This window comes from Ochotona curzoniae, unplaced genomic scaffold (assembly GCF_017591425.1).
Source record: "Ochotona curzoniae isolate NIBS_2020 unplaced genomic scaffold, NIBS_Ocur_1.0 patch401, whole genome shotgun sequence".
In the NCBI taxonomy this organism is placed as follows: domain Eukaryota; kingdom Metazoa; phylum Chordata; class Mammalia; order Lagomorpha; family Ochotonidae; genus Ochotona; species Ochotona curzoniae.
In genome coordinates, this window is record NW_024466975.1 from 612,866 (window position 1) to 631,660 (window position 18,795).

The window sequence follows — 18,795 nt, forward strand, 5'->3', positions numbered from 1 at the left end:
TCAGTATCCAGAAACCACTTTACCTCTGAAGTAACAATGTAGAAATATTTGCTGACTTCATGGCTGTTCCTTTACACCTGTTAAAGTCATGATGAAGTTGTCAACAGCTACGCAGCCCTCATCTAGATGTCAGTTGATCTATCAATTTACTATTAAATTTGTTAGTCTCCTAAAGTACCTTCCCCAGGGTCCTTTGTGGAAGATCCCAGATGGATCCAGTTCCCTCCAGGTTATTTCTGGAGAAATAGCCAAATGGATAAATAGTGGTTAGAAACACTGCATATTTACTTCATCTTTTGTTACTCTCCTTCCATTCTTAAAATGTTTTGAAACTAGTGACTTTAATCTTACATTAAGGAGACCTTCAGGCAGAAATTCTTAGTTTACAACCATGGACAAATGCTCCACTGTGCTGTAGACACATCCAGTTCCATCGTTTCAGTAATAAACAATGACCTTGAGCATAGTCATCTCTCAGTATCCTTATTTTACATACCTTCAGTATGTATACCAAGGAAAACACACAAACCACATGTAACCAGGCACAGAAGGGGGCCCTGACCAAGGGCCTGGTACGGTGAAGTGTGTAGTGTGTGTCAGCCAGTATCAGGGTCTCCTCCAGATGGGGAAACTAGGGCATATTCCTGTTTGCCTCACCCCTGCACCACATCAGGTGCTGGTAGGACAGGAGAACAATAACCTGCAAAGTCGGGTGGTAGAAGGGGTGTTTTCCTGTGAGAGCCCACTCTCCCTGCCTCAGGGTAGGGAGCAGGAGTGTGGGGCAGTGCAGTTTGCTGGAGGCACCTGGGGTCAGGAGTCAGCCCTGCTGGAGCTCAGCTGTCAGACGACCTCCCCGCCTGCCCCATGCGGCTTTGGTGAGAAGACACGCAAGCCCTCTCTAACCAGCCCGCACTTCCTAGAACTTCAATGAAAAGGTCAAGGGAATTCTCCCCTTTAAATGGAACGGATATTTCTTGGGCCCAGAAAGAATTATTTATCAGGTGTTCACGGCACTCCCCATGCCTTTACAGGGCCCAGCCGTGCTCTGAGGCACAACAGACAACTTTCTTCCTGAAAGCTCAGTTTATAGGGCAACTTCAAAGCCCGGGTCCTCGGAGCAGGGTACAAGGCTCTGGTTTTGGGATTGACATCAAAGGGATGTGCACAGGTTGATCTGATGTTAGGTGGACAGCCGCAGGGCTGCAGGAGGAGGTCTCCAAGGACTTGCCTGTCCCGAGCACCTAGCCTGGCAGCAGCCTGTCCTTGCAAGCCCCAACTTCAAAAGCTCCAGGCCATTGCTCTACCCACTGCAGCCAACTGCCTGAAATGATAGGGTTCAAGGAACGAAACACGGGCAAGGGGTACCACATTATCCCAAGCCTGGTTTACCAAGACAGGGAAAGGAAACAGAGTTTGAAAATGACAGAATCGTCTTAGCCCTGATGCTCTCGGCAATCAAGTACAAGGGTGAAGCCAGCACAGTGGACAGCAAACAGGTGTTGCCCCACCAACAGGAGATGCTCTCACACCCCAATTCTCAGGTAAGAAAATCGAAACGTAAGGGAGTGCTGGCACAATTTCACAGAGTGAGTAAGTGGAATGGAGTTCAGCCATCGCTGCTCTTACCTACTGTTCAAGGAACTTACAAAGGAGGAGTCAGGAATCCTTTCTGGGCTCTGCTGTATAAAACATGACAGGCAGGTCATCTGAAAAAGAGAAGGCTCCCTGGCAAGCAGGCACTGAGTTAATTTATTCATCCATTCATCATCTAAGTTCCTTGCTCCTCTGCAGCTGACATTGTCCAGGACACTGGGGATAATTCTGTGGATCTCGCCTGAGATCCTTGCTGTCTCTCAGAAGGGAAACAGGCAAGACGCCAATACATAAATAAGGAATGTGATACATGTTAAGTGACTACAACTTAAATATACAATCTATTTTTTCCTAGAGCTTCCTATGGGACTAGGAACCTCAGAACTTACTATGTATTTACTGAACCCTTACCACAACTCTACTAAGGTAACTGTACAATCCTTACTTGATTGCAGAGGAGCCTGAGGTGTGAGAAGGTAAAGTAACCTTGCCCAGCATCACAGGACTTGATTCCAAGCAGCCTGGCTTCGGAGCCTTGGATCATGAAGTCTGCTCTGAGCTGCCTCCTTTCCACGCTATCAACGCACTGATGGGGGGCTAGCCAGTGATGGCCACATAGAACGGGATGGACCATTTGAAGCTCAGTACCATCTTATTCTGTCTAGAGAGAGGAAACCTTGGCACAGCAGCATGGGCTCAAGATGCCCAAAGAAGCTTGCTCCCTCCTCACCCACGATAAAGCAGTGATCCTTCCCATGGGAAGGGCAGCTGGATTATTCCAGTTTTCCTCCACGTGTCTCCCAAGCCTGATCAGTATGACTGCAGCATGACGTCCCCATCCTAGTGCTCACAAATCTGGTTTCCAAGCTCCAAAGCCCATTTCTATGTCCAGTGTGACTCAGCAGACAATGCTGCCTGCCAGGCCCAGAGGCACTGGGCACTGGGCCCTTCCTGGTGTCCACCAGTAGGGGCAGCCTCAGAGGACACAGCAGGAAAGCCTAAAGGTGACAGCCAGAACAACCTACATGGGACACCTCAATGGATCTCAGAAGAAATTAGAACTGTGGGCAGAGATGGACCCAGAAAACTTTTTTTCCCTATGACTCCCACAGGCCTATAGATCTGGCAAACACACAAGAATAATTGTATAGACACTCAAACCCTTGGTTTTCTCAGACTTGATTGTCCAGTTCCTTCCAGGGACAGTTCTGCCTCTGAGCCCAATTTCTGAATCCAGAAAAGATTTTACCATACCAAAAAGGCTTTCCATACCAAAAAGGCTTCCACAGACAAGAGGGACAAATGACCAACAACGAGCCAACAAGTGAGCCGTGTGCGTCACTGGAGCCTCGCTGAGTCACAGATAAATCCAGGGTCCCAGGCCACGATGGTGAAAAGAACCTGCTGAAACCCCAGCAACCAGCAAAATGTCCAAAGCCAGCAGATCACTTAGGGAGATGCAGCCCAGAGGAAGCCCCTGTGACTGGCTCTCCAGCTCCCAAGTAGGACAGGGACAGGGTGTGTGACAGCGGACTGTTACAGCAGCTATCTGACTTCCGGATCTCAGCTAGGACACCTGGCCACCTTTAATCCACCCCAGCTCTGAGGCAGAGTGGGAGAGACGGGACACAGCAAGCAAAGAGGCCCTTGCCCTGCAGGATACACATCTGCTGCACCAGAAGAGCCCCAGCGAGTACAAAACTCAGCCATGCAGCCTCTTCCTTGTGGCCCAAGCAGTCCCCAGTAAGTACAGTGGAGTCCCTCCTAGGGCCTGTGTGTGCTGCTCCAAGGCCCCGGCTGAGCCTCTCCTGGGCTGGTCCACACCCTCCACCGCCATCTTCGTCCCCACTCCAGCCTCATCTGCATTTAACATGCCTTGTTGGGCTGTGGCAGAGAATACTCAACAGACTCATATTAAAAATGCCCTTTAAAATTCAAAAGCTTTGAACTGAAGAAATACCTCAAGAAGTTTTCATGGAAAGTTCAGCTGCACCAGTTCAATTCACTACACTTAGATGCACCTTTTCAAATAATAGGGAAAAAATGTAACAGGGTCAGATCCAATCAATACGCTTGTTCAAACAGAATTGCGGGGACTGTGATGTGTGCGCATTTTGTACTCTGCCTTTGTACCCCGCCACTCGCTCTGAAGAAAGGTTTCTTTGCTAGGGGAGCAATGAAAGTGGTAGCCTTTGGAGTGGAGGCGGCAAAGCGACGGCGTGTTTACCGGGTAGGGAGGGGCTGCCAGTTTTCATGTCTTCCCAGCCTGGCCTCTTTGTTCTTTTCATAACAGTGTACAACCCACACGGGTAAGTCCCCTGCACACCCTGGTGTCTGTTGCCGAGTCGCAAGCAGAGCTCCTGGCACCTGCTTGCCAGGTCTCAGAAATGTGGTTTGTGGATTAGACAAATGATTTGCAGCTTCTTGCCTTGGTGAGAATCCAAAAGGACTTGTCACCGACTACTGTACTGCGGGTGTGGAGAATTCCAAGAGCCCAAAATGAGCTCCTGCCTTGACCAAGTCCCCTAGAGGATGTCTATGGGTCCCCAGATAACTCCCTGACTCTGGACTACCACATAAAACAGCCAGAAAAATTCTAGAGAGCCCAGCTCCCCTGAAGGCAGCCAAGGGGTTTGTGCGCGAAGAAGGACTGGCTGTGACTTACACTCCCACAAACGGACACCAGGACAGGCAGGGCAGTCAACGGTGGGAAGGAACCAAAATGTTTGTTTTTAGTGCTGTCACAAGTCTGGGCACGTCTACTTCACACATATTCATGGCCTGTACAACTATAATCATGTAAATAATCATGGGTCTGTAGCTGAGTCATGGTGCTTCCAGATGTTCACATGGGGATTAGGAAAAGTTTTACCCCCAGCTCATCTTCTACCACCAGTTTTTGAAATAGCGATTCTCGCCGGACAGACATCCTGGACAAATAGCTGGACTGGGCTAAAGTCAGAACTGAGGAATGGAGGTCCACAGATGATGCAGGAGTGGCATAGCCCATCCCCTGGCCCATGGCAATCCCACTGCTCAAGGCTGAACTCAGGCCTGTGCTCTCCCGTAAGAAAATGAAATTGGAATCACAGGGCCATGGGGAGCCTCCTAGAGTTGCCCTCATGGCAGGGTGCTGGGACAGCCTAGACTTTCACAGAAGGTTCTGTCTGACCTCAAGGATGCAGGGTCCTCCCAAGGGGCTGGGACTGAGGTTGTCTTGCAAACAGGACCAGATGAACAGGCCTCTTCTGCTCTGGCATGGCCTCTACTAAGTCAAGGCCAAGGGCCTGACACACTCACTGTACATGGAAATTTGGGCCACAGTTTGTATGGGACAAGTCCCATCTCCTTCCCAAGGGAACATTCTGGAAACAGCCACGAGTCAAGAGTTCCCACGTGTCCCCTTAAACAGGACTGGATGTGTGAAATGCAAACTGAGACCAATAGGAAAAAAACAAAAAACAGAAAACCTCTGATGTGTTTTCATGGATAAAATGTCCACAGATGGCTACCCTGTGGGATGGGTATTGCCTGCTGTGCTTTTTATTAGTACTGTTTTGTTTCGGGGCGGGAAGTTGTGGACCTTTGCACTCAGTTATGGAACCATTTGTTTCCCTTTCATCTGTTAGAGAGACAACTCCAAAGAATTACAAACACAGAGGGGCGTTATTTAAAATTCAAAAAAAAAAAAAACCCAGTAGCTAAAAAAGCAACCATATCCCCTGTTAATAATGCCTTGGAATCAACTTTCCGAGTTAAAATAGCTGGAAAGCCACTCCGCACCTCAGCTGCTCCTCTTGGCAATAGACAAAATCTACCATAAAACAGAGCCCTGAACCGAGCTGGCCACTTGCCTTTTGTTTCAAGCATACATCACAAGTCAAAATGAGTTACATCCAAATCCCGTTTGCAATGGTCCGTCCCTAACCCGCTTCCCCGGAATGAGCCAGTGGCGTGTGGGCTGGAAGGAGGCCGGGGCAGTCCCCACGCTATCCAGGATTGGGTTGTCATCTGTCTGCCAAGCCAGCTCCACACCGGAGACCACAGTCCCAGCAGCTTCCCAGCCTGGGAGGGGTGGGGACCACCCCGATGAGTGACAGGAACCCAGCCAAGGACTCCAAAGCAAGATTCCCTGCCCCCAGAGCCCCCACATCAGTCAAGTGTCAAGGAACTGTGGACAGGAGCAGCTTTTCAGACACAAACGCAAGTGGAGCTGAGAGCTAATGGTGGAGAGCTTCCAGAGAAATGGAAAGAATACCAGCACTTGGCCACTCCCCAGAGAACATACTTGGACAGAAACTAGAAACAAGCCAGGTTAATATTTTAATGTGTACATCACGTGTGGGGTATTTTTTTTTGCAAACCTTTACATTGTTATTTAAATTAATTTCTTTTCTTATAAAATATTCATTTCATTTCCCAACAAAATCTTATAAAGGCAAAAATAAAATTTTATTTTGGCAAATGTCATGAAGTCGATACTGGCAGCATATGGAGTTAGTTAAAAATAGACAGCAACTTCTAAATAGAGTTAAGATTTTTTTTTTCTGAACATAGTCAAAAACACATTTTCATGTAAAATTGGGCTCCACCCAATGCAGTTTGGTTGCTTTTGTTTTTCCTCCGAATACAGAATATCACCAGAAGACTTAAACCAAGGACCACAAACACTGCTCCTGGCTTGGCAGCCTCCTCTGCCCTGCAGGCTGGAAGTCACATCCTGGCACTGTGTCCCTGTGGGTGGCAAGCCAGCAAAGAAGGCAGGGGCACACTGCCTGCCCTCTTGCCACCAGCCCCCAGGCCTAGGAAAGCTGACCTGGTGTTGTGTGAGTGGCAGCAAAAGTCGCCACCACAGGCTGGCTGGATGCTCTGGGTAACTGCCCCCTAGTGTGGAGATTATTGCTATGATCCAATCCAAGTTGCTTCCCTTGATCCCTCCCTTTTTTGCTTTTTCTGGTCTTCAAAGCATATGTCTTAAAACTAAAGCAAACTGAGGCTGTCCTTCCGAGGGCACCTCAGGGATGGGGAACCCAAAGCTCTTGGACACTCTGCTGCCCTGAGCCACACCCAAAGGCCACGGTACCATCTTGGTGGGCATCACCCAGAGCCGGTCATCGGGTGGTGCCAGGGACACCTGCGTTCTGCAGCCAAGCTCCCCCGTCTCCCAGACGGCACACCGATGACCCCAAGATGTTCTCCACTGGTAGTACACTCAAGTCCAAAGGCCACCTGAGTCTGACGAACTTGGCCTGCCCTTCTCCCCCCACCCGCACCCAAATAGTACCTGAATCTATATGTGCAGCTACAAAATCCTGCATCCTCACCTTGCCAGCCAATCGGTCCTTGAGCTGAATGTTAGAAAACATATTCTAAGATACAGTGTGTCAGTATGTTACAGTATCCAAAGTGCTTCTGTCATAGGTGAAAAGGAGTCTGAACTATAACAAGTGGGTGTGTGTGAGGCCCTAGCTCTAGGCAGACTGTCCATTAGTTGGGAGGCTGTTCCTTCCTCCAGCTGGAAGGGATCTCCATGGAGGCAGGAAAGGTTGATCTCCGTGGAGGTTTGTTCCTCTGGGCCTCTGTGCCAGGCTTCTCCTCCGCACGTTAGGTCATGGATCCGTCGCTGCCTGGGCTGGCAAAAAGCACAGCAGACAATGAGAGGCTGGCAGGAGCCCTTCTCACAGCCGGGGAGCCAGCAGTGGGTGCATCTACACACGCACACGTATGACAAGGGATGGCAGCCGGCTAACAGGCGGAGCAGCAGAGCAGGGACCTCGGGCAATGCGGCCGCTGCTGGGGGACACCAGCTTCCAAGATGCATGGACACTGGGCCCTAGCCTTCCTCTAGCCCCTCTTCCACTGCCAGGAAATGCAGCAGACACTTGGGTCCCTGCTTGGGAAGGGCAAAGGGCCTGAACAAAGACGTGATTCAGCTCTGGTCCTGACCCCTTCTTCCACTGAATGACTCCGAGTAAAGGGGCTGGAGGGACCACATGCTAAGGAAGACTGCTGGAGAGCGAGAACCCACACAGGCAGCTCTGAGCTGTACAGACTCCTTTGCATCCCCAGGGTGCCCGCGGAGGTGGGGGTGGGCGAGCAGAGCCTCTTGACTGCCTCACTCTCTTTCGAGCAAACCCCCACACCCCAGCAGGTCCTGGCAAATCCCTGCAGCCTGGAGCATTTTCCTTGGGGCTCCTCAGGCTGGAGAACACCACTCTCTCCCCAAACCCCTCACAAGCCCTCTCCCTCCCCATCCCTCCTTTCACTGTCCTTTGCAGACACTGAGAGCAGCTGGGGTGGTCTTGGGCTCACAACACAGGGGTTTTAAACCCTGAGTTCCTAAGCTGCCCCCGCCCCTAGGCAGGACCCTGAGATCTTGGAAGGTGGGGGGTCTATTCACATGGTTGTGTGAAGCAAAACAGGTGCTTTGCCCAAGGCCTGGCACACAGTAGGCACTCAACAATGCTAAGGATAAAGTAGAAAAACAAAGGTGGGTAGAAGCCTACACCACAGTGAGGTGGAAAGTCACAGAAGGTACTAGACCAAGGCTTCCAGTCCCCTTGTCCAGGTACGGCAACAGCCCCAGGCCAACTAGGCACTCAAGGGACCAAACCCTGGGCCTCCTGCCTTGTGGACCAGGAGCCTTCCCCATCGCACCAGGCTCAGATCACCAGGACTCAGCAAAGCGGATGGATCGTGCAGTGGGGTGCCCCTCCCAAGGCATTCAGTGACCCTCACCGCCCCCCCACTCCAATTCTGTGTGACCTGGAGTGACCTCCAACCCTTCCCTGGGGCTCGGTTTTCTTATCCGTAAACTGGGCCTTTTCTGGTCTTACAGCTCTTCAATTTTAGCAGTTCCTTTTCCAGTTCCCACCCCAGGATAGCAGTACCAGCCCCTGGAGTATCAAGGTGAGTGGGGTGCTGTGCTGGCTTCACAGAGTTCAGGGGGCACAGCAGCCTGGATCACAGTTTCCATTGTGTCGGGGCCACTGAACATGGAGTTGGGGAAAAGGCACCACTTCCCCACCTGCCTGCAGTCGCGAAGGTCCCCCCAGCGGCCACTTTGCAAGCAGAAGGAAGGAGGAAGGAAGGGTCAGCAGGTGGCGCTGCACACGCGCGGGGAGCGGCGGGATGGGGCTGCGGGCCATGCTCAGCACCGGGCGAGGGGCACGGCAGGTGGGGGCTCTTACTTGGCAGCTGTTAGACAAAGGTGTAGTGGAGTCCGTTGCTTAAGGGGGGATAAGGTGGCACCGTCCTGGAGGACGGGAGGAGGGCCAGGTGCTGCGCTAGACGGGCACACAGGAATTAAGCGGTGTGTTAGAGTCCCCAGTGACAACCGCGCGGCGAGTGGACAGGGGGTGCAAGTGGTGAGGCCTGGCCTGGGAGGGGGCAGGCTGGGGAACCGGCCCAGATGGGATGGGTCCCTGAGCCAGAAGAGGGAGCCCAGAGTGAGTGAAGACATCCACAGCGAAGGCTGCCTTTGGAGCTGCGAGGGGAAAGGCTGCTGGCTGTGCTGGTTTGTCCTTGAGTCAGCGGGCAGCAAGGAAGCAGAGGCTGGCAGACCCGCAGTCAGGGCAAGCACAGGTGAGAAGGGGTCATCTGTCTGGGGAGGGACCCTGGGCGTGAGGAGGAGCTCCTGAAGCTGCCGACCAGAGCCCCAGGGTGGGGCTCATGTCGCTGGCCACCCATGCCGACCACCTCAGTCCATTCCCTGTGTCCTCGGAGGGCGTGAGGACAGCACGGGTGTCAGGGACTGTGCAGGATCAGGATGCAGGACGGCAAACAGGATTCCTACAGAGACTGTGCCCCTGCCCTCCCCAGCCGGCACAGCCCAGGGCGCTGTGGGCCCCCACGCCCTCACTTCTAGACCTCTGACCAGGTTTGGAGGACTGACAGGGGCTAGGAGCCCACGTAAAGCTCTAGGGCCATGCCGTCAGCGCCACCTGCACGCTCAGTGGCCTCTCCCTGGGGAGGAGCAGGACTGGGTGCACAGGGGCAACAGACTGCCTACACGCAGACACATCCATGCACACATACACACATGCACGTGTGGACACACATGACCCCACCCTATGTAGGAGGCCTTTATTCAACTAGCCAGTTAAGTCCTGGCCTTAGGCACAGGGATACCGACAGTCAACTGTGGCTCTGGCATGGGCAGCCCTGGGAGGGCTATGCAACCTCCACTATCCTCTTCATCGTGCCAGAGACTTGAGCTTGGCACCCGCGCTGAGAAACTCCTTCTCTGCTCCCCATCACAGAGGAAGTCCAAACACCCTCTTCCCCTCTCGGGGACCTCCCCCCCCCCCCATATTGTTGGGCCTCACTGCCCCCAGCCCCACTGTGCTCACACTACCCTCTGGTTAAGAGCACACACTCCCAGCCTTCAGCCAGCAGGCCTGATGCCTGATGTCCCACTGACTCCCTGGCCTGGACCAAGCTGTGCCTGAGCCCCAAGGAGCAGCGTCCACGAGTTGAGGCAGCCCCAGTCTCACCTGCCACCTGCTTACTGCGCTGGGAGGCCTCGGAGGCCAGCGCATAGGAGATGTTGATGATGCGTTCCTGCTCCTGCAGCTGCGAGTCCAGGTCGGCCACACTGCTCCGGTCCTGGCCTGATGGCGGCTGCAAGTTGCACATACTGCAGGGAGAGAGGGTGGGGGGCGGGCCGTGGGTCCTAGGCACCCCTGGGTCCCCAACACCTTGTGAAATAGGACCAGTGGGGTGGGGAGCATGAGGCAGAAATTGTAGGACCTCCTCCCAGATAAAGATGTGCACGTGTTCCCCTCGGTCACCCCAACAATTGTCTCGTTTCCCTTTTCGGAGGGCCACAGGCCTCACATCCAGCTAGAGGATCTGATCGGATTCAGATAGGAAATGGCCAACCCGGCTCTCAAAGAGTGGCTTACACACCAAGGGATTTCAGCTTCCCAAGCCACAGAGGCCTGGGGGGACAGCAAAGCTCCTTCCCAGGACCCCAGGGCAGCTCCCAGGAAGGTGGAAAAGTTTCTGTCCCTGAAAGGACAAGAATGTGGTTCCCTTCCCTTTGTTACTCCCCTAACCCCAGATACAGGGAAAAATGAAAATATTAGTGTGGAAACAATGGTATTACCCACTTTCACCCTGTAGCCCTTGATCCTTTGTACCCTAATCAATTAAGTAAGATTATTAAAAAATAATTAAAAAAAAAAAAGAATGTGGCTCCCACGTCCAGTCTGATGGTCTGTGCAAGGGAGCATGAACCCCAATGCTGGCATGGCCACAGCTGCTTTCCAACCTTGTCCACGATGTGGGCATGCTTAGCTCCACTGCCCACACTTGCCAGGGCTGCCTGGGGCACAGATGAAGGGAGCAGGTGCTTCCCCAGGGTGCTGGAGCTCACTCACGGGTAACACGCCGGCTACTAGCCTGCTCCCTCCAACCAGGGAACCTGAGGCTGAGGCCTGGCGCCCACCATCTGTCAGCCTGATCCAGGGCCTGCGTGGCGGGGACAGCACTGAGGTTGCGCCCTGGGAGCTATCAAGACTCAGCAGCTGGGGCTGACCTTGACCGGGCGAGGATGTTGCGGATCTTCTCAGCTTTACGATACCGAGCCTGCAGCTCCTCGAGGCTGGGGGGCTCTTCGGGGTCCAGCTCTACATAGCGTTCCGGGATGGAGACCTTCTCCGGTTTGGCCAGCTGGGAAAAGAACCAGCAGGGTTGAGAGGGCGCCAACAGCTTCCACAGAGGTTACGGAACGCGCCCGTACACAACGCTTATCCGTTACGGAGTTGGGATCTGAACCTGGATCTCACTCCAAAGCCTGTGCTCTTTCTGCTACGCCGGAGAATCCTCTAGCAGCCAGGAGGAGGGCTGGCAGACTCCGGGTGCTGTCCCAGAGGTCCCTGAGACATCTCCAGCAGCAGGAACCCAGCAAGGGCTTCCCACAGTGGGGGGGCCCTTGTGCCAACTGCTTCCTATGCCTGGAGTGCACTTTTTAATTGGTGATGTTTTTCTTTGCTTTTAGACGTGTTGTTTATTTGAGAGAAACAGAGAGGGATCTCCCATGCACTGTCTTTTTTTTTTCCTCCCTAAAAGGCTGGAACCAGCAGCTAGAAACTCCATGCAGGCCTCCAACACAGGTGGCAGGAATCCCACTCCTTACGCCACCACTGCTGCCTCCCGGAGTGCCCATTCCCAGGAAGCCGGAACTGGGAGTGGAGCTGGGATCCAGATGCTGGCACTGTAGGATGGGATGTGGCCACAGCCAGGAGCATGTTGGGCGCTGTGTCTAATGTGCACCCCTGGGCGATCTTCCCTGAGTTCAGGTGACTCAGCCCTTCGATGTTCTAAAAGCCTTCTCTGACTTTGTTTTCTCAACCCCGCTGTTCTGTTTCCGGCCACTGATGTCTCTTGCTGTCCACTGCGAGGACATGACACTTACGGATGGATGCTGGACAGAAGGAAGCAACAATGCTTTTTCTCTCTACAGAACTTTACTGATGGAGACAAGAGGGGAACAGGCTGTATCTTCTGCCATTCAGGAAGCCAGGGCCCAAGAGGGCACCTCAGCCATATCTCACTTAAACCCAGCAGCAAACTCAGCTTGGTGAACTTTTGCTCTGGCTGGAGAATGCTGAAGGCAACTTCTACCTGAGTAAACTTTGACCTCCTTCAATTGCTCCTAAAAACAAGCTGAACCCAATCCCAGGGCAAATGCCATCTTAAGATTTAAGCCTCCCAGCCTTTTCCACTAGGCAGGATGATGGCAAAAAATAACTTCTTCTGTTTCATTTCCAATGAGAGAAGATCTAGGGGAAGAAAGATTACATTGTAGCAGGAGGGATTTAGGTTAGAGATAAAGCGGGACTTTTCCCAAGGGCTGGCAGGCCAACAGGGACACTACAGGACCCACTTCCCCTGCCAGGACCGCAGGTGGATGCTTCTCTTGTGGATATGTTTCGGGTGCCAAGAGGACAGGCTGGGGCCTGGCCTGGTGAAGCCCGAAGCCCCAGCAGCCTCCACGGGTGTCTGTGTGCTCACAGCCCAGGGAACTCCAGGTGGGCTGTGTGCACTGCTGGCCAAGCTTGCTGCCTGTGAGTGGACCTGCCCCTCCTCCAGGCGGCCTGGCAGCCTGGCTCCCCTTTGGCACTGGTTCTCACACCAGCCCCATCCGGTTTACTGAGCTCCTACCTACATCTACCTATCACATGAAGACATCTCTGCTCCAGAAGTGACAGGACAGGTCAAGTCCTTGTACCAAGGTTTCTGGAGGGGTGGGCATTTAGCCTAGGGGCTCAAATGCAGATACTGTGTCCTAGTTCTGTATTGCAACACTTGGATTTGATTCCTGGCTGCGGCTCCTGACTCCAGGTTGCAAATACAGACCCTGGGAGGCAATGCTGATGGCTCAGGAAGCCATTTGTGGCCCATCGTGTGATGCATTTAGCATGGGATTCATCAGCACATTTTATGGTGGCCCCAAAGTGTGTGCCAGGCCTGGTGTCAGGCGGCTAGGGATACAAGGGTGAAGCCAACAGCCACAGCCCTGGGGAGCATACACATAGCTCAATGCAGCCCTCAGGGGACCACCTGGGTCTTGGCCTTGAGTCTTTCGTCCTCGGTTCCCTTTCTCTTCCCTTGCAGGGAGACCTCCAGACAGGTAGAGACCCAGGGTGTCCCTGTTTTCGCGGACTGCCCGTCATGATGCATTTGCACCACCAGAGGGCGCCAGAAGACTTCAGCCCAGAACTGTGCGCAGTGTCCTTGTTCAGTCAGAGTTGGAGGTCTGATTGGTCAAGTCGGCTCCATCAGTCTGCAGGCACCCGGCCCCGGGGGTGTTGCAGGGAACATCTGACAATTACCGCATCACCTTCCACAGGTTTCCCAATCGTGCCTATCCAAAACTGCAGGAACAAGTGGACACAACCCATTTTTCTGGTAAGGACACCAGGGTACAAGAAAGCTCAGTTGACAGCCTGCCCCCAACCCCAGGAGGAGTGCGGAGCCTTCACTGAAACACTGGGGCTCCTTTCACAGCCTCAGAGGGGCCATCTGGGCCCCCTGCGAGCCACGCCTTGTCCCTAGTTGGGAGGGGTGGCAGGCTGGAGAGTCCCCAGGGAAGCCCTCCCTCACCTCTCGGCTGATGTCCAGGTCATAGTCCTGAGGTTCCAGGTCCAGCTCGGTCACAGGCGTGGCCTGCACCTTCAGCCAGCCGTCCTCCTCCTTGTCCTTTCTCTCCCCTTGCATGGCACGGTCCAGCAGCTGCAGGTCAAACTCCTGCTCACGCTTCCACTGGCAACAGAACAAGAGGGTGAAATGCAGCCCACTTCCTCCCCAGCCCGAGTGTCACTCTGGTCCCGTTTGGACACGCCTTGCCTATGGGTGAAGGGTCTTTGGGAAGAAGGGCCTGGAGTCTGGTGCTGTGGTCTGCTCCAGACGCTGTCTGCTCTCTGGTCTCACCCCAGTCCCCTCACTGAGTTCAACAGGGCATGGATCAGAGACCTCCGACTGCAGGGTCTCAGCAGGCCTAAGAGGGTGGCCCCCCACAGAACCTGAGAACATTAGGGCAGGCACCTGTCCCATCTGCTCAGAGGTGATGGGACAAGCAAGCGCTGGGAGACCCTGCAGAGCAAGTGCAACACCCACTTGCCTTTCTGTGGGGAGTTCCCATCAGGACGCCATGCCAGCCCTGCACCCACTCAGGGTAGGGGAGGACCCGGCAGAAAAACCCAGGGCCGGGCGGCAGACAGAACCATGGGGGTAAAATAGCATCTTGTTCGAGATGGGTGTTTTCTTGAGGGAAAACCCCAAATTTGCGTAAAATCAAAACACCACACCCAGTGCCGTGGGATCTGTGGCTGTTTGGTAGCAAGTCTCTTTTCCCAAGAGGGAAAACCTAACCCAGGTGTTCCGGGAGATCCAAGCATGGCCGTCCAGCTGCAGGACGGCCCCTTGTTCGCCCAGGGCCTGCGTCTGTCCGCATGAGCCTGGGACTGCTGAGCAGATCACTGGGAAGGGAAGGGCTTCACAGCTTCCTCTTGAGCGGAAGCAAGGCAAACACTGATTGACCAGGGGTCTCCTCGTGGCCCCCATGCCACTCACCACTTGGAACCCCCGCCAACCAAGCAGGACTGCCGCAGGTGCCCTGTCCCCCCAAACCCCAAACCTCTAGCCCAGTAGCACATTCCACCCATTCACGCACAAGCTCTCCGTTCTAACTCCAAACCAATGCATCTGCCCTTTGTTTGCCCAATAATTTGGCAGGATGAGGCAGCTGAAGTTCCAGGCATGAAAAAATGGACTGAAGCACAAAGAAAATGCACATTTTCATCCACGCTCCCAAGTGCTCTGAACAGAGAGGGCCTCTGGGCAAGCCAGCCTGATTGCAGCCACAGACAGGAAAGCTGCCTAGACTCTCCTAGTGAGCCTAGGAAAGAACCACGCCAATCCACAACCATTAAGCAACTCATTTATTGGCGCTGATGCACAGACTTACATGAGCCTTTTTCAAAAAGAAAAAAAAATGACAATGTATTTAAAGGATGATTCTGCAATAACCTCTACATTGGCGACATCGGGTAGTAAAAGGTGTTACTGCATATGACATTTGGTTACAAAGTTTTAAAGTGAGCAGCTCTGCACCCTTTCATGATAAGAGTGTCCTGGGTCTTATCCCGTGGGTGTCTAACAGCTGCAGAGAAACCCTCTGAAAATCCAGACTACGTTGCTATCTGTTCACATTATTAAATATCAGGAACACACAAGGTTTCCCGTTAAGAAGTGGTGGGATAGGACCGGAGGAATTAAAATCAAACAACCTCAGACTTGGGAGAACTTATTCACACGTGCAAACTCTGAAGTCCGTGTCTACTACTCAGGTATAAGGCATGGATTGGGGTCAACACTCTGTGCCCAGACCTCCGCCAATGACTGTGGTCTCCAGGCAGCGGTTGGGCTCAGGCTTGGGGGACGGCTTTGGGCAGGAGTGAGCAGGCCTGGAGGAGGGCAGCGGAAAGGCAACTCACACACCTGCTTGCTAGGCTAGGGTGACAAAAGCTGCTATGACAAGCCTGGTAATAAGGAGCACCAGCCAGTTAGAGAACGTTAGGTGCACAACGGAAGCGTCTGTAAACACAATCAGGCAGGATTAGAGAGGCAATGAGCGGTCACACTAAAAGCCGAAGAGCTTGTGCCATGAATTAGGGGAAGGACAGTCAGGCTAGAGGTCTAGGAGACACAGGATGTCCAACAACACGGAAGAATCACGTGGAATGTCTCCAAGTGGGATCGCAGGTGATGGGGGGCTGTAGTGCCGGGTCGCACCGCTAGGGGGCAGCACCGACTCCCCCAGCTGGCCCGTCAGCACCACAGGTTGTGGGGCCAGACCCGGCAGCAGGTCGGCTGAGGTTTTGGGAGGCTGGTTGATTCGTTTGCGCTTTTCCTCATCAAATCCTATCCCTGTCTCCCTTCACCGGCTTGCATCCCCACACTGCCCAGTGCTTCATCTCTGCCGATCCCCAGTGCCTGCAGAGATCCCGCTCCTGGCCTGGCTCCGAGAACATGCCAGGTGTGTCCTCAAGGTCTTGGGGGGGTCTCTGCCTTGGGAGCCGCACTCCTGTTCTGGACCCAGGTGATGCTCTGGCCTGGGCCGTGCTGCACAACCGACTCCTGTGGGAGCGTTTGCAGCCAGAACCACCTGTGTCAACCAGCGGCCCATGGCTCGGACTGTGCTGTCCTGCTCTTGCTCCCCGCCCCAGCCCTGCTGCCTGGCCCCTCCTAACATACTGAGCCCACGTCCCCGGGGAGTGGAGGGCTGAGGTAGCGCGACGCAGACGGGCCCGTCCGCTCTCCATGGCTCAGCGTCTTCTTGCGCTCGCGGACCAGGGCCTTCTGGTGGCGCTTCATGCGCTCCAGCTGCTCCTCCGCGCTCATGCGGCCCCGCTGCTGGTCCCCTGAGTACAGGCGCTCCAAGGCACTCTTGGGTCTCTGAGGAAGGGGAGAGACACACAGGAGCTGTGCTGGGAATGGGCGGTGGCCACCCTGTGGCCTTGTCCCCATTGTTGTTCGCTTGCTCTTCTCAGGCTGGACCGCTCTCAACCACACGGACCCACCCTCCCTCCAGGCACCAGGGTGCCCTCAGCCGTCCCGGGCTCTCCGGGCAGCACTCCATTCTGCAGATGCGTATGCTGAGGCCCAGGCCTATCCAAGTGGACACACATGGCCAGCAATGAGGCTGCACTCCGGGAGGCAGACCCCTTGGATTCCCTCCCAGGTCCCTGACAGGCAGGCTGAGGGGTGGAAGGTGTTTGTATGGATGAGGGAGGGGTCCCCTGGAAACAGAGAGGGGGCAGTAGGGGACAGGGACCCTACCGGACGAGGGGAGGGCGGGTAAGGTATCAAGGCCACCCCGGATGGCATCCCCATGGCTCGCCGGGTGCATTGGCCACTGTGACTTCAGAACCCCCTCTCTGTGCCTCTGGAGGGGCAGGGAGGCCCTGGCTAAGGCTGGTCACTCACAGGGGAGGGTACCTTGCTGCTTTCGGCGTTGAGGCCCCTCCGGAGCGTGACGTAGGGGGCGATGGTGGATGACTGATGCAGCCGTGATGTGGACCCCGAGAGTCCTTCGCGAGCCGAGGGAGGAGCACAAGCCAATTTATGGTGGGGCGGACGGGATGTTCCCCTTTCTGTCCCCCCTCCCCAATTGGACCCCTGGGGGTGGGAGAGCAAGACCAGGTGGGGAGGATGGGGGGCGTCTGTCCCCACTGTGGGCTCCCCTGGACTTCTCTTCCTGGCAGACAGGAGCCCAGCACTGCATAGCAGGTGGGCAGCCTGAAGGAGGGGCACGGAATCCTACACATCCCAGCTCGGGCAGGCAGCGACGATGACACCAGTCATGGAACAGCCATGCTGGCTCAGACAGGCCTTGCAGAGCCACAGAAAGGCCAGGGGACAGAGCTGCAGCAGCCAGCAGGAGGCAGTGCCCAGCGGCCCAGCCTGCAGGGGCAGAGGCCCTGCCCTATCCTGAAGGACTGACTGGCAGCTCACCCCCTAACACTATTCTGAACACTAGTGGAAAGTGCTTAACTAGCGCCAAGCCAGATGCCTCTGGTCTCACAGCTCCTGCCTACCGTCAGAGGTATAAAACAGGGACAGGACCAGGATGCGGCCCAGAGGCCAGGGCCTCCCTGCCAATGTGGTGAGTGGTGATGGGGCCCTGCAGGGTTCCACCCCGGGGCTTGCCTTACCTCTGCCTGGCAGCGTCTGGTACCTGTTGTCTAGGCCCACGAGTCCCAGCGAGGACTGGGCCACATCCCCACCAAGGGTTGCCAGCTCAGGCTCACTAACGTATGACCGGAGCTCCACCTGTGGGCAGTCCCAGGTTGTCACACCTGTCCAATGTCTCACTGTCTTCCCTCCACCCACACAGCAGGCCACCCTTTCGGCTCACCCTGGAGTCCCCGTTCACACACTGGCCTAGCTCCCGGTCTCGCTTCCTCTCATCCGACTGCCGCTTGAGGCCCCGCACGGACGTATGCCGGATGATGGTGGCCTCCCTGGGCAGCGGGGGCACAGCTGGCGGCTGGTCCTCAGGGCTGTACAGCTCGGGGAGTGGGGGCCTGGGAGGTGCCTCGTCTTCCTGCTCAGAAAGAGAATCAGAGTCAATGCCCGTGGAGGTGGGTGGGTTAAGTAGCATGGCCACAGTGTACACCCGAGGGCTGGGCCTGGCCACCTCAGGGACCACCTCAGCCAAGGCCACAGACACCTGCCTTGGAGGAGCCATGAAGAGTCAGCATGGGGAACAGCAGGTCCAACCGCCACCTACAACTTGGCATTCCATACCCATTCCGTAATGCACCTGGGGAAGTAGCAGAAGGTGGCTCAAGTGGTTGGGCCCCTGTTGCCCACAGGGGAGAGCTGGAAGAAACATCTGGCTTTTGACTTCTGCCTGGCCTAGCCCTGGCTGTTGCTGGGGAATGAACCAGAAGGTGGAACATGGATTTCTGTCCCTGTATCTCTTTCTCTCTATAACTTTGCTTTTCAAATAAATAAAAATTTCCCAAGTGCTACCTATATATCCAGTGTTCCCAAATCCAGGACCCAGGCCTTCTGGGTCTGTGCTCTTGGCACTGAAGAAAGCCACCTGCTCCCCTTACTTGGTGCAAAGCAGGGGCGGGGGTTGGAGGGCTGCTCACTGTGCTGATTTCTAAGCGGGTACACCCCCAC

At 54.7% G+C, this 18,795-nt stretch overlaps 1 protein-coding gene across 3 annotated transcripts in view; it reads right to left on the minus strand.

Moving 5' to 3' along the window:
- Positions 1 to 16,347: 16,347 nt before the first annotated feature.
- The window catches only part of LOC121167620 (pleckstrin homology domain-containing family A member 7), a 67,789-nt gene continuing 65,341 nt past the window's right edge, over positions 16,348 to 18,795 (minus strand). For 2 of the 3 annotated variants that reach the window (XM_040997165.1, XM_040997164.1), the window contains 4 exons: positions 18,020 to 18,208; positions 17,817 to 17,934; positions 17,089 to 17,192; positions 16,348 to 16,557 (listed from right to left, as the gene is read on the minus strand). In XM_040997165.1, the coding sequence (XP_040853099.1) occupies positions 16,348 to 16,557; positions 17,089 to 17,192; positions 17,817 to 17,934; positions 18,020 to 18,208 (621 nt within the window). Of the gene's footprint in view, positions 16,558 to 17,088; positions 17,193 to 17,816; positions 17,935 to 18,019; positions 18,212 to 18,795 lie in introns of all 3 variants that reach the window. The other variant, XM_040997163.1, reaches the window with a different exon arrangement.